Here is a 14,640-nt window from a genome sequence, read left to right on the forward strand (position 1 = left end):
TCGGCGGTCGGCGTGTCCTGTCCCGGAACGGAAAAATATTCTGCAGATCCAGATCCGGTCTAGCCTTGCAACAAAGGTTCCAGATAAGATTAGGGTATTGACGGGATATGACGCTGTAACCAAGTGTAGGGAAATAGGGAAACGACCGATTCACAAAATGAGAAGTGGAGATTCAGTAGCTAACTAACTAGCAACAGATAGTAAAGGGGCCGTAGTTGGTGCGGAGGAAGGTCCGGATAATGTGGACGTAAAGCTTGGGGAGGAGGTTGGTCCCCTTCCTCCCAACCACCCAGGGTCTCGCTATACACACCATCCACATCACTTTCAAAGTGCGCTAGCGCTGAGCAACACTTGGTTTGGTTTAGATGCTTGACAGTGTCTTTTGGAAGCGTGTCATTCAAAATGTTTTTAACCACGTGCCTTTAGTAATGCGTTACATCGTGCTGATTATCAGAGTTCAGACCAGTAGACCAAAAACGATATAACGCGTCTATATGGAGAACACACGGAAATTTTCTTTTACCTTTTATAGGTAGAAGAACGATGGTTCCAATATGGGATCCATTGGTCTTCTCGACTGAAATCTACGCGTTGTCGTTCACAGTCTTAGGTTGTGATTGTCACTAGAATAGCACGGCAAGAAATCGGCAGAGAAAGACTAGGAGATTCCCCAACATAAGATGCATGCTTCGCTGGCACTTACCCATCGCTTGACACAAAATTGTTGAATTTTTGTTCGACTTAAATATGAATCTTTACATTATGGTACCCGGCTTTGCTCAACTCCGAGTATCCTTTGAATGTACTATGGAGGTGGCGTGGCAAACATGACTAACAATTCGTCATTGATACAGCCGTTTGGGCAGTTATTGGGAGGATCCAAAGAATATCACTAGCTCAGCGATATTGAAGATCACTCTTATTCAGCTATGAAACAAAGTATGGACGATACGGGAAGTGAACAGCGATTTGAGCATCGTACGGGTACTTGGGTGGGAACACAACCCATGTAAATAGAGGAAGGAGGGACAACAAGCGCGGCAGAAGATCATCATGCTCGCTTAATGCTCAAACAAAAGCTTCCCGATGCATGACACATAATGAAGATAGGCGGTCATTTAGGGTGTCTGTCATCGAAGGTGGCAGCCGCAGATAACTTTGGTGATAGATCCGAGACATTGTCTTTGGATTTCTCAGGCTCTTGATGCAGATGCCACGCTCCAGCTGCTCCGCTGATGGCGGCTACCCTGTGTAATATCCACTGGAGCTCCAGTATCCGGAAGTCAGGGAGGGGGAAATTGTCAGGATCCGGTGTTTCCAGGGTAATCTCATGCCCCGACTGGATTGGCTTCTCGGTTCGACAGTCCATTAAGCCAATGTGATATTTAGCCGTATCCATGTCCCTGGGAAGGTCCGGAACATTAGGCCAGAAACTTTCAGGTTTCAACCACCAGAATTTGAGAACCATCGAACATCCTTCAGGGTCTTTTCGGACGGGCTCGAGAGCAAAGGATCCCTTCCTGTACAAGACATGTGCTGAGGGCTCTAGACAAATAAGATTCCTGATCTTTCCAGTCCCACACGAACCACCGAAGATGGCCTGTCACCATTCAGCAACACGATCCGCGTTCCAGAATAGTCCAAGGCCCTCCCAAAAGCCCTTAGTGACTATATCTAGTGGATCGCACAGGTCAGAAGGGTGCAGGTGTATGATATCCGCCAAGTCTGCACGGGATCGAGTAATCACACACGCTCTATCACGCTTTCGGCACTGCAGGATTCATACGACGTTAGTATTGACTCTGAATTAAAGGAAATTGGGCTCTCGACTTGTTTCGGAGGATCTACTCGCCGTCTTGTATGTTTTACAGACGACTCAAGGGGCTCGTCATGGCGCTTCCTCGAGCCTCCAGTAGGTGTCATTGCAGAAGAACTCCCACCATTATCCTGTGGAGTTGTAGTCACCACAGCGGGCTGTACTGCCGCTAGCCCCAAGTCAGTCGAACGTTGATTTGTGGTGGAAGTTATAGGAGGCGGGAAAAGCACAGAAGGGGCGCTCATCGACAACGCGTCAGGTCGGGCAGAAGACGATCGCGTGTCAGAACGTGGGGTGTACGAAGCCACAGGAAACGCGTTGGGCTCTCTTTTTCTCCCTAGCTGCGTCCCTAGAATGATAGCAAGATAAACTTAGCCAGGTATATTGATAAAGAGACAGAGGGTAATAACAAATTTGGACCAGTGTCTGTGCTGCGTGACACCGAAACTTGTCACGAACGATCTCATTATCAGCTGCAGCGTAGTACCGCAACATATCCATATCAGCCAATCATAGGCAGGGCCAGACTGTCCCGAGTTCTGACTTCTGAGTTTCGTCCACAAACCCTTCCGAAATTTGGGCAATCAAGCGACGCCTTTCAGGGTCGGCAAATTCAGCACCTGGTGAGCTCATTCTCTCAAGAATAGATTGGTAGCAAACACGAAGTGTTTTGGGACGGGGATCAGGGTAAGAACAACAGACAAACAAAGTTAGATGGCGATACAAGAGAAGAGAGGTGATGTAAATAACTTGAAGTTGCTGTTGTTGGCAGGGAATAGGTTACAGACGAGTTGACGGAGAGCAAGATGATTTATTTCATGTCATATTTCCCAACGGCTTGTGTTACTTTCAAGGAAAAAACCGAAATTTGGAAGTAATCATAAGTTACGAGACAGATTTTGATACATGTGTTAAGTTTCTTTTCTTTGCGAAGCGTAAAAGAGCCAAGTAGCTAGAGAAGCTTCCAGCTTTAAGGATCAGTTCCTATTTTTAAAGAGAGTACAGCCTGTTTTATAGATTCAGGTTGTAGGTCTGAATGGAGTACTATAATCCGTGAGGCTTAGCGGAGTCTTCAAAAAGTCTTTGGTTGAGTCCTTCAGAAATGCTTAGTTAGGCCTTCTAAAAGTACTTGATAGTGCTCTTTTATGGTGTTTGATTAACCCCCCCAGCAGAATGTCTCTAACTATATGTTCCTAGTTGCTTGATGCCTATTGAGGTGCTTTGCAACCCCTTGTTTTGTGGACGGCATTCGGCCGTCCACAGGCCCGGACCTAGTGTAATCTTACCAAGGTGTGAGGCATGGTATTAACTCATAGATATTATGTATTTCCCCGAAGCAGATATATTCATGTTACCCCTCCATCTGTAGAGCTTGAGGTCGTTAAATGTTATACCTGATAGGGCCTAGAATAAATAGCTGTACCTACTACCATTCACTAAGGGAGGTGCTGCAGTCACACCGGTCAGGCCCATCCAAACCTTTCGATTAGTCAATCGGCCGAATTATATAGTCTATTCATCATAGAAATCCTATAGATAGACATGAAGTACCCTGACCGGTGTGGTTGCAGCACCTCCGTTCAATAAGACCTCAGTAAGGGGATATCTAATACAACCTTGTGATAATTCAAATCACACGTCCATCTTCCTTGTGTATAGATATTGACTTAGAGAGAATAAGATATGTATGGCTTCGAGAACGTCAACCGTTTCTTCGCATTTTCAACTAAATCTAGAACTTAATATAGTATCATGTTCTGGATGTCTGCTAATACCTATTTCATCCGTGGGTATTTCAAGCCGTAGGACATCATCTGAATCATATTCTCTGCTCGCTCGCCGCCCAAAAATGACCCCTCTTCTGCCTGCTTCCAGTAGCCAAGAGCTATTTACAAAGGCATGGACACATGAGCATAGTGCTATGTATGAAATAATAATCATTCATCCTATGAATCAACATTGTGATTACTGACTTTGCCCTCGTAATAGGACCCTCGAAGAGAATTTCTAGCTCGCGGCAGACAGATAAATCGTCCCAGTCCAATTCTCCCATTATCGCCAGCCCGATCTTCGTCACCGGGAGGAGAAGCAAGGACGCTCCCCAGGTCTCCTTAATTCGGTATTCCAACGGCTCACCATTAGACCATTTGGTCAGACTGGTTCTTTCTCTGTTGGCTCTCTGTAACTCTTCCAATGTCCCTCCTCGACGCCCTTCTAAACATTCCCCTCCCACATCGGTAGCAAAGAAGCACAACGGGATACTGTGGACATTGACCGATAGAGGCCTCCGTGGGCGCGGTACTCGCAGTCTGGAGTTGTCTGCATGTAGCCCTCTTTCATTAGGTTCATAATAGCAAGCAGTGCATAACCATTCAGATTCACTCGTGAGTATCAATAGGGATGCACCCGCAAACATAATACAAGCTTCTGCAATCTTTGATAGGACTGCGCAAATCTCGGAGCCGTGATAAAAGCTCGCTTGTCAAGAATGACGTTTCGAGGCCAGAATCTCGAGGGACGAATTTCCGCCACATTGTAATAGCAATGTGGAACACATGACCCGTTCAATCAGGTCCCGCCGTTGTTTTCCTATTCGTGGCCGGAGGTGTACCCTTTGATGCCCCTAGATTATCGGATTGGACGAACCCGGACAGACAAATTCTTGTATCATCCCGGAGGCTTTGTGCCTGGGGCAAGATTGTATCATACCTTCATCGTCGTGGGCGAAGGTCCATGTCCGTGAACAATTTCACTTCGGAACCTGTAACTCGAAGGCTTGACACATTTCGTCGAAGCCTTCTGTTTCCAGAATGCTTGCCATTTTATTAGCGATTTGAAGTAGCAAATGATTCGACTGCGGATAAACATGCACGTTCTTTGCCCCCCTTTATCCCACCTACCTCCTGTAGGTCGACGTTGTTGACCAGGAGGACACGAATCAAAGCATCAATAAAGCCCTCCCAATCTGGTGACGCTTCCGTGACTGTCATTGTCGCGATCCAGTATGGCGTCCTGCCTTTGACATGTGAGAGCGGATATGCTCGATGGGCCTTCGTCGGTAAACACCAATGGCCTACCTTACTTCAAAAGGATACCATACACCCCCTGTATACACGAAACGGGTGCTCTCTGTCGATGGTCGCAGAACTCTAAAGCCCTGGGTCATGCAGTCCTGGATCAAAGACCCGCTGTAGCGTCTGTCTAGGAAAGGTGTATTATTTTCAGTGATATTTTGTGTCTTCCACCGTCTTGAGAAGTGTGTTGTTGAAATAAAATTGCCCGGCAGGGACACTTCCATTTCCATATGAAACATCATTCTAACGCACTGGTGACAATGACCGGGCGTGAAATGACGAGTATCAAGGCCAGATGTGCCGGTGATGTATGTCATCCTTTCTGATAGAAGGATGTTAATAGCCGTTCCATTCAGTTCTGGAAGATTGACACCAAGGCAGATTAGACCTATTGTGTGTCGACCCGGATTTAGGGCTGTTTTTGAGATGTATTGATAGCACTTCGATATGCTGCTGCTGTGGTGTGTCGTCGCAAGATATGAGCCCTAAAGCTCGAGAAAGTAAAGGGAAAGTCGAGCTCGTTCTTTTGAGCAGCAGGTTTCCTTTAATGAGGGGAGTGTCAGTTAGGGGTAGAAGAATGAGGAATACTCTGAAGGATATGACTTACTGCAGTAGATTGAGAGTGATACCTATCTTGACCTTGCTTATGACCAAGGAAATAAAATGTAAGTGGTTGATCAGTTGATCATGTAAAGGCAAAAACTGAGGAACTCAAAGCAAAGATGCCGCTATTTATAATGCCAATAAGCCTTATCCTAAGTGACTGGATCAGGGTAATGGGAATCAAGGAGGGATGGGGAATGGGCTGTTAAGGGAATGAGTATGGGAATGTGAGCGACTATCCCTCTTAAATTATGGTATTATTCATTACTATGGCTAAAGCTGAATTCCAGTCATGGTGCCGATTAGTGACTAGCCTTCGTTCCTCTTAGTGACTTGACTTCTTCACCAGAAGGCTCTGTCGAGTGTTTGGCGCTAACCCGGAAGCAATATACATGTTTTGAGAGGGTTTGCCTGCATATAAAATGATAGAATTCCCGCGATAGGTTCTGCCCCTCTCGCATAGAGTCAATTCCTGGGAGAACCTACCCAACTGCCCTATCCCAGAGGCTACCGGATCAGTGAGATATGGCGCAGGCAACAGATTATTGTGGTTCCTGCTCTCACAGGAATGATAATGACCACGAGGGAATTACCCCTTATCGAGTGCGCACCTGCTGCCGAGTTGTGGACTGCCGCTTTGGTGGGCAACGCATTTCCCCCCTCTGTGGTGCGTGGACGCTGTATGTTTCCATGTTAGAATAGCCACGTCGGGCGGTAGTCTATCTGCCGACGGACCATTTTCGCGCCAAGGAAAGGCGCGTAGCACCAGTTGGGTCCAATATCAACTGTTTCAAAGACATTCGGCAACAGCCGTTGCCTGGTTACAATTCTCTGAAGGGAGCTTTGACGTTAGCGGTCTGCCGTTGGTTTGAAAAGGATTGGCCATTGGTCCTTGCATGTGGTTTGGAAGAGATAATCAGCATCAGCCGTTGCCTGTGACAGGAAGATTACCGGTATCAGACATTAATGTGACAGACGACTGGGAGGTGGTCGTCCAAGATCCAGCGATCTTGATTACACCTTCATGGGAGCTCGATGGGTTACAAGGACGGGCCGTAATCCAAATCCTCGAGCACTGCCTCTCCTGGAAGCGGCAAAACCAGGCCTGAGGTAGAGGCCAGCCTGTTCGCCGGCAATGAGTCCCCGTATGACGACGTGCGGTGCATAGCTCAAATGGCCGACGATAATAAGCCAGTCTTCTCCGCCTTGCTCGCCGCCATCCGGGAAATTTGCCAGTCAGGGGCGCCCAAGGACTACGCGATGGCTCGTGTTTATTGACAGCAGCGCAGCCAACTGCTTGCCACGATGATGAGCAACATCGACATTGTTGTAACCACCCCCCTTAGGGGAAGAGCTGGTGGGGGAGGGGGAAGAACGACGGAAATGTGGACAATCAGCACAAGGAACAGGGAGACATCGATTATATTAGGCAGGAACAGAGCACCCCGCAGTTACAAAGTCCGATGCTGTATATACTGCCAGATACTTGATTGTGAGTCAAAATTGATCCATATCCTCTTGAATATTTGTTGGGACACAGAGTCTTTCGTTCCGTCTGTTCTCCAGATGGCCAGTGGATTTCCGTTTTGGCCTACTGGTATGAACTACACAATATTTCATGCATATAGAAATTCCGAAAATGATGCTTGGATATTGTGTGCCAAAGAAACGAAAGAATCTGCTGATTCACTATAATATCCCTGAATCATCCCAGATACACCAAAACGGAAAAAATGGTATAAAGCGGTCAAGCAAAAAGCGTCGAGCAGCGATAACAATAAAAGGGTTTATTTATCCTCGATATCTGCGAAATATCTACCATCTAGTCGTACAGTGGGAATACCTTGCTCTTAAGGCAGGCGAGAATCTATTTTCTTTGATTTAGTAATACTTAGGCTATGCACATGTCTCTAAATAAGGGCCTGAATGAGGTCTTGAGTGAGGTCTTAGGTAAGTCTTTAGAGAGATAGACAGAGAGTAAAGGAAGAATGTTTAGCCTGGCCGGTGTGCCTGGGGCAGACCATGGTGGGATCTCCTTTGACCGTCTTATTGGTTGCGATAAATATTGCCAATGAAGGGACAGAAAGAGGAGCGGTTCGGTTTCATACAGACAAAGTAGTATTGTCGAGCTCGATCAGCATAATTGGTATTATGCGCGATTTCTGCTAGTCTGAGGCCTTATTGACGCATCTCTGTGGAGTTTTCCGAGAGAAAAATTACCTTATTTAAGAGGGAATATTCGTACTATGAGACAAAATCATGAATGCCGTAGACGGGAATATTGCCCCATGGCCGCTATCGCTCAGCGCCGTCCATTCCTAACCAATTGCAGCTACACGGACTACCACGGTTGGTGAGGCGGCGCATACGAAGCCTCAGAACTCACACGGGCTAGACACAAATAAAGTGCGCATGATATTTCATCCGAAAATTCATATATTACTGAGTGGCGAATTATATCTACCCGGTGTCAGAGAGATGCGCACGTTTCCACACTCAGACGATGATCGAACCTAGGTGCGAGTTCAACCACGTCAGTGGTGGTCATATCATCGAGAATTTTCCGTCTATGGCCTACCCCTCTTCTGGCTTTCTCCCAAGTCTCACGGGCGCGGGGTTGGGGCCAATCATCGGGAGGGCCCTGGGATCGCAGCAGCACCTTCGACAAAAGAATCTAACGTTCGAGGCGGGGTAATGGATCCTCCCAGAGAGCTCTGTAGACCAGGTACAGCTGATACTAGGTCGTCCCAGTAGCGAATCACACGAGTTCCAGACGCAATTTTTAAACGCATGCACGCCATTGGGCTAACAAATGATATGTCTTTGATCAGGAGATGTTTCGAGCCAGATGCCTGAGATCTGCAAGTGCTAGTCGGTGAGCGATGTGGATAGTTGGATTTAATTTCCGTAGCTTTTCATAGGTGCCTGTCGTGGGTTTGGATTTGTCTCCTTTCATTTGTGCCAGAGGTGGGAGTTGCCTGATGCTCTGCCTCTGTCTTCGATAGTACCGTTGGCACCTAAGTAAGCTGCAGCAATTACTCAACCTCATCTCTAGGGTGCCATTATCTTTAGCACCGGTCGGGCGCGGAACCTACCTCACAAAAACCCTCCAAGCATCAAGGCTGCATGGGGCTTCGTCTGGAAAGTTCTCCCCCACGGACTTCTACAGTCCGTGCATGCCCTAAGCAGAATACCCACTATCAATGCTATACGCGGGGCTGTTAGTATCACGGATTGGGTCAAGTTGCAACCCCCACGAGAAGACGTCATGAACGCATGATTGCCGAATATCTAGCCAATGGTTCCGGCTCTCAAGTTTCGATGTTTCATCGGTTAGACGCAGGTTGCAGTTACGTCGGTGGAAAGGCAGAGACGGACCGAGGCCCACCAGTGCCTAGGGTTCCAGGGGCCTACTGTACGTAAATAGCAAATAAGATCAAGATAGAGATTAACAAGGGGGCTTCGCTGGCAATAGGCATTTATGCAGCCGCTGGTAGCGCCCCAAGAATCGGGGCGGCATCGATTCAGTATACATCTTTCATCCGCACAACAAATCCGACCCTATGAATCTGGTCGCAAATGGCGCAATTTCCATGTGAGTGACACGCCAGACGTACTCGACATGTGTGAAAATCTCGAAGACTATTTCAGCGGGCAAAGCCCCCAGGTGAATATGCCCTGATCCTATCGAGTCTTTGCTCTTCATACCTCATTGATATATTGCACCATTTGGAGTGAACCAATCACCATGGCAACTCAAACATTGACCGAGAACGCGCTTCTGACTCGGGCTCGTGCCAGTAACAGCAAAGAAGACTGCCAAACCCTCTATGCCGAATGGGCCGACACCTATAACGCCGATCTTGCCGACGCCTCCCAAGACTACGTCGCTCCCTTCCTCGCTGCCGAAACCGCTCTCCAGAACGCCACCAATGTCAAAGGTTCAATACTCGATGCCGGGTGCGGGACTGGATTGGTCGGAGAAGCACTTGCACGGGGTGGCGCTGTCACCATCGATGGCCTTGACCTGTCACCCGCCATGCTGAGAGTGGCCAGACAGACGGGTGTTTACCGAAACCTTGACATTGGGGACCTGACGCAGCCGATTGAGAAGCCGGACGACGTCTATGATGTCGTGACGTGTGCTGGCACATTCACCCATGGTCATGTTGGACCAGCCCCAGCCTTGAGGGAGTTTTTGAGGGTGACAAAGACAAATGGTATCATTGTTGCGACCATTTTGGAGGATATATGGCTATCGGGTGGCTTCAAAGCTGAAGTCGAACGATTGGAGGTAGAACATCTAGTGAAGGTCGCTAGCATGGAACTTAAGGACTATAGAAGGGGAGCGGGTGACAAGGCAACCTTCATTGTTCTCAAAAAGATTGGTTCGGTCTGAAAGCACGTAGGTCGAGCAACTGTCGGGAGGTGCTGTTCGAAGATGTTGATGATTGTCACTGGCCGATGATATAAACCTGAGATGCTGTTCGGATGAATGTGTTCATCCCGTTCTTTGTCCAAGCGATTGATATGACCTCCTCTATCTCCAAAACAAGTGACAAGTCGTAGAGCGCTGTCTTATTTATTGATCTAACTTCGTCAGAAGCTAGGGGAGAGAAGGTGGGAGAGAAAAGCACGGAGAATACCGGCGTTCTTCGCGGGCGGGTGCTGCCTGAGGCAAGCACCAGGTCGTGCCTGCCATAATGCATGTCGCATCTTTAAGAAACATATCCCTTATAACTTGAGGCGATTGTCCACATATAACTTCCCAAGGGGAAAGTAAATGATATCCAGAGACCTTTTGAATAACCTTCCACAAAGACACCCTAGAGATCCTCCAGGGGGACAACTAGGTCACTCTGTCGATATGGACCACTCGTTGTGATATTTTGCTATGGGGTAGGGGATGATGAAGAACGCAAAGATCTTCCCACGTAGAAGATTCCTTTTCTTTACTCTAAAGAATACAAAATGCCTTTGTTTGGTTTTTCCACCAAAGTTTGGGTGGCTATGCAGGCCTTTTGTTTCAATCGTGGGGATGTCCAGCACGCAGATAACGGGCCAGCTTACTACGCCTTGAGTTGGCTCTTCTAGAAGCTGAACTAAACCTCCGGAGAAATTGCTGATCGATTGGTGATCGATTGTATGTATGAGTTGAATTTTAGTAAGCAGTAGCAGCCTGGTGGGAAGTATACACCTTGGACACTTTCGACGGCCAAAGTCGTATGTGGCAGACGGACCCTTACCTACTCCCCTTTCCTTTGGCTTTTGGTTTTTCTTTCTTGGTAAATGCAATGTTAGACGGACACGCTCATCAATGCCATTAGGATAGAGTAAAGGAGAAAATATAGTGATAGATATGACGATGATACGGCCGATCACTCATACTCTTCGTGATCCTGGAATGGCCAAAACTGATCCACAGACACAGAGTCTTCTTCATCCTCTGCCAGTGACAGCCACTCCTGTTTTAACTCTTTGTTAGTTCACACGACCTGTTCATAGGATTCGTGCCTGACCCATCCATCTTGTCCCAGGTCGTCTAGAAGAGATCGCCAATGCTCGAGTAATATTGTTGCTTTGAACCAATGGCCTTCAGCAACAAGGAACTCCTCGACGTCTTCCTTATCAAAGAATATTGGACATTCAACTTTCTGCTGGCTGTCGGCAATCAATTTGTCCCAATGCTCCCAGAGGCGAATGAGTGCACCTTTCAAGGTGATCACGTTCCCGCTCCACTGCCGGTCAGCACTCTCAACTGCATGTTGTCGTATTGCTAACAGAGGATAGCGAAGCGCCTGGAGATGAGATTTGTTGTCTTTCCCGTTAAAGACCATATACAAGTAGAATAACATTCTCCGACGATGGAGTTCGTCAGCTCGGAATTCTCTTCCAGGCTCAGTGAATCGTATTTGTCCGGTAGGGAGGGTTTTGCAAGGCTTTTCGGGGGCTCAGAATCGGTGTTCTGAAAGAGCGGGGGATTCCCCGCTGTCAGTAGTAACGGGAGGGTCGAACGGTGTTGCCAGTCAATGATACAAGAGACTTCACAAGAATCGTTCACAAACACGTTCGGGGGGTTGAGATCTGGGAAAAATTAGTATACGAGGGTAAGGCAAATATATACCTACTTACCTAGATGGCGCATGGTAGGCTTGTTCATTGCATTCGCGTGGTCGCTTGGCAAGATATGTGGTGATATTAAGATATACCTTTTCAGGAGGTCGGCATAAATATCCGGGGAGATCTCCCCTTTCATCATGTTGTTGTGGGGGAAGTCGTTCTGTCGGGGTTTGCCGTATTTCGTGGCCCATTCGAGTTCTCGCTGGCCTACCGACCGAACATAATCACGATGATCCTTCCCTACACATAGTTAGAACAAGACCAGCCAAGGATCATGAGAACAAAAGAGACTAACAAGGCCCGCGGTTCAAATCGAGTGCAGCACGCTTCCCTCGCCAAAACATGTAATCGGCGGAGGGGTCTGATACAGAAACGGCGTTCCTCCTTCCCAGGTGTATCATAGAGGTTTGCTTGGAGGTGCGGAGGCAAACTGTCCTTGTAGTAGAGACTCCCATATGAGGCAAAGGGGATCGCGAACAATTTTTGTTCGATTTCGACGAAGCTGGTTACCAACCGAACTCTTTCTTTAGGGGAAAGTTCGAACCAACGGCGCTCTAATGGCTGTCCGGGAGCCTTTTCCATTATAATGTATTCGCTTCCCACGGCATTGTCGCTCGTAGAAGAATAGGCGTAAACCCGCGGAACCGGTATACCTTTTAGCCGCAAAAACTCCAGTGTCGCAACTTCACTTTCGGTTGAATATGTTTTGGGGACGGTAAGAGGATAGTGTATTTTGGCTATCACGTCAAGCCCATCGTCCATCGTAAGGGCAAACACTCGGTTGAAGCCACCTTCCGCAAGCTTCCTTAGCTGCACGACGTGTTTTCCACCCACGGCACTCGCGGCTATTTCTCGTAATGCCTCGACGTTGAACTCGACATGGCGCTCCTCGAAGCGAAGTTTCTCGTTGTATAAATAACGACCGGACGTGTAGGAAAACAGGTCTGGGTTTGGCGTTCCGGAGTCGGCAGCCGGGGTATTGATCGTGGACAGGCTCTGTGATAACCTTTGGGTCGTAGGGGATACTCTTTGGGGCAAGGTTCTATGGGCGAACAACCGATTGATGGACCAGACTGAGTTAAGAGGGAAACATCAGGAGCGCGACAGCCATTTCTGATAGAAACCCCCAACATTGTGATGGTGGGCCCACAGGTATGGAATCCAGGAATGGAATCCACCTAGCAAGACGCCTTTCCGCCCCTTATGAAGACATCACATCACGTGATGTACTTGTCACGCACAATGGAGAGGAATGCCATCGCTCTTAACTGCAACCACCACACTGGATACATACCTAGTCGTGAAGATTTGTTGCATTTGGCTATAAGAATGAGGTTTGCTATTGTCGTGGCGGCCCCGCGCACTGGAACTTCAGATGTCTTTTAGATTCATGAGTCGATGGCAGACAGAGTATGGTGTAATGATGTATCATTTCATCCCTTCTTCAGATGGGTTGTTTATAATGACAGTGAGGTGTAATTTCATCTTAGAGTATGTATGTTGAGTCACCCCTACATGAATGATGCGGGAAAGAAAACATCATGATGCCTCTGTTGCTCCTTCCATCTGTGCCCTCCTACAGGCATTGTATGGGCAGTCTTCTAACCGACAACTTTGAGGGTGTTGAAATAAGCAGAAAATCAGTTGAATCGGGCATCGCTATTGCATAACATTTACAGAAGTATCTCAATCCATCGATATCCACCAGGCTGACGAGGCCCTCTGCAGCGTTGACGTGCCAAGCGATGAGCGGAAGAGTTCCGCTCCGATTCCGAGTCGCGGTGGCTCGACTATGCGCTTTACCCGATCGGGTGTGCGAGAGCGACGGAAGCCATTTCGGTGGGGTATCTCGAATCAACCACCTATGAGCTACTATCACCAGGTAAAAGTTGCACCTCAAACGCGTTTTTGGACCTGTGATGACTTATTCGATCGCTATGATTTGTCTCTTATCTCAGTCAATCGAACTTTTCAAAGCATGTGAGCACGGCTGGCCGTGACTCATGATACATCGGGCGAGTTCCCGACAGTGAATGGTATTTAAAGGTGCACCAATTCCCTGATATTGCTGATCAACACAATTATCTTTTTTAATCGTACAGGCCATTGTTCTTGCTACCTTAACGAATATGTTTATCCCTTCTGTGCACAATGAACCGGACCGCGAGGTCCTACTTCAGTTTATCAAGGAAAACCCCTTGGGTATCCTCATCACCGGCATCGACTCCTCTCAGCAAGACTTCCTCCAATGCACCCATGTACCCTTTGTACTCGACCAGCCAGAGGACTCGAAGCCGCCTTGCCTCCGTGCCCACATTGCCAAGCAGAACCCTCAAGTGAAGGCTATGCTTGAGGCCGTGGATAATAAACCACCGGGTGTTCTCCAACCCGACCAGGACGTTCTCGTTCTCTTCAACGGCAAACACGACCATTATGTGACTCCGAAATACTACACCGAAACCAAACCGGACACGGGGAAAGTGGTACCGACGTGGAACTACTCCGCGGTGCAGGCCTACGGTAAACTGTCTCTGTACTACGACTCCAGGACACCTGAGGCAGGGCAGTTCCTGGCCAAACAACTTCATGATTTGTCCGAGCATACGGAGAGATCGGTTATGGGCTATACCGGTGGCGACAGACCGCAGCCATGGAAGGTCTCCGATGCGCCGGAACGGTATATCGAACTCATGCAGAGGAATATTGTGGGAATTGAGATTGAGATAAGGACGCTGCAGGGCAAGTTCAAGATGAGTCAGGAAATGCGGCCTGGAGATCGGGATGGTGTGGTTAAAGGCTTCGCTAAGCTGGGAGGTGACACTGGTGCGGCTATATCGGCCCTGGTTCAGGAGCGAGGGGAGTTGCACGATCGAAAGAAACAGGAGAAGGTATAGGAGATATTTATTCAGTATTCATCAAAGTCACATATCATACCTTATAGTCGTATTAGTAGTACCTCCAATTTATTCTGCAGCTTCAAGACCTAAACAGCAGAGTATATATCTTGATAAGTTGGTTGTACAGGAC

The 14,640-nt window shown here is 47.9% G+C and overlaps 4 protein-coding genes across 4 annotated transcripts; 2 read left to right on the forward strand and 2 right to left on the reverse strand.

Moving 5' to 3' along the window:
- Positions 1–1,114: 1,114 nt before the first annotated feature.
- BO94DRAFT_549123 (uncharacterized protein) lies at positions 1,115–2,317 on the reverse strand (the record flags this gene model as incomplete). Its single annotated transcript, XM_025613430.1, has 4 exons — positions 1,115–1,520; positions 1,608–1,725; positions 1,752–2,165; positions 2,257–2,317. The coding sequence occupies 4 exons, from the start codon at positions 2,315–2,317 to the stop codon at positions 1,115–1,117; spliced, it is 999 nt and encodes a 332-aa protein (XP_025464502.1).
- Positions 2,318–9,170: 6,853 nt separating this feature from the next.
- Positions 9,171–10,088, forward strand: BO94DRAFT_196725 (class I SAM-dependent DNA methyltransferase). Its single transcript, XM_025606075.1, has one exon. The coding sequence runs from the start codon at positions 9,242–9,244 to the stop codon at positions 9,890–9,892; it is 651 nt and encodes a 216-aa protein (XP_025464503.1). The 5' UTR covers positions 9,171–9,241; the 3' UTR covers positions 9,893–10,088.
- A 783-nt stretch (positions 10,089–10,871) lies between these two features.
- On the reverse strand, positions 10,872–12,930 carry BO94DRAFT_568281 (phosphotransferase family protein; the record flags this gene model as incomplete). Its single annotated transcript, XM_025614671.1, has 7 exons — positions 10,872–10,967; positions 10,989–11,311; positions 11,347–11,577; positions 11,626–11,853; positions 11,909–11,974; positions 12,045–12,655; positions 12,908–12,930. The coding sequence occupies 7 exons, from the start codon at positions 12,928–12,930 to the stop codon at positions 10,872–10,874; spliced, it is 1,578 nt and encodes a 525-aa protein (XP_025464504.1).
- Positions 12,931–13,485: 555 nt separating this feature from the next.
- Positions 13,486–14,587, forward strand: BO94DRAFT_538178 (FMN-binding negative transcriptional regulator). Its single transcript, XM_025612437.1, has one exon. It carries the CDS (start codon positions 13,743–13,745, stop codon positions 14,505–14,507), a length of 765 nt encoding a protein of 254 aa, XP_025464505.1. The 5' UTR covers positions 13,486–13,742; the 3' UTR covers positions 14,508–14,587.
- The last annotated feature ends 53 nt before the right edge of the window (positions 14,588–14,640 follow it).

This window comes from Aspergillus sclerotioniger (assembly GCF_003184525.1).
Source record: "Aspergillus sclerotioniger CBS 115572 chromosome Unknown BO94scaffold_26, whole genome shotgun sequence".
Taxonomy (NCBI): Eukaryota; Fungi; Ascomycota; class Eurotiomycetes; order Eurotiales; family Aspergillaceae; genus Aspergillus; species Aspergillus sclerotioniger.

Bases quoted from the DNA above. Each gene is read 5' to 3' on its own strand.
- BO94DRAFT_196725 (XM_025606075.1), top strand. From the start codon at position 9,242: ATGGCAACTCAAACATTGACCGAGAACGCGCTTCTGACTCGGGCTCGT.
- BO94DRAFT_538178 (XM_025612437.1), top strand. From the start codon at position 13,743: ATGTTTATCCCTTCTGTGCACAATGAACCGGACCGCGAGGTCCTACTT.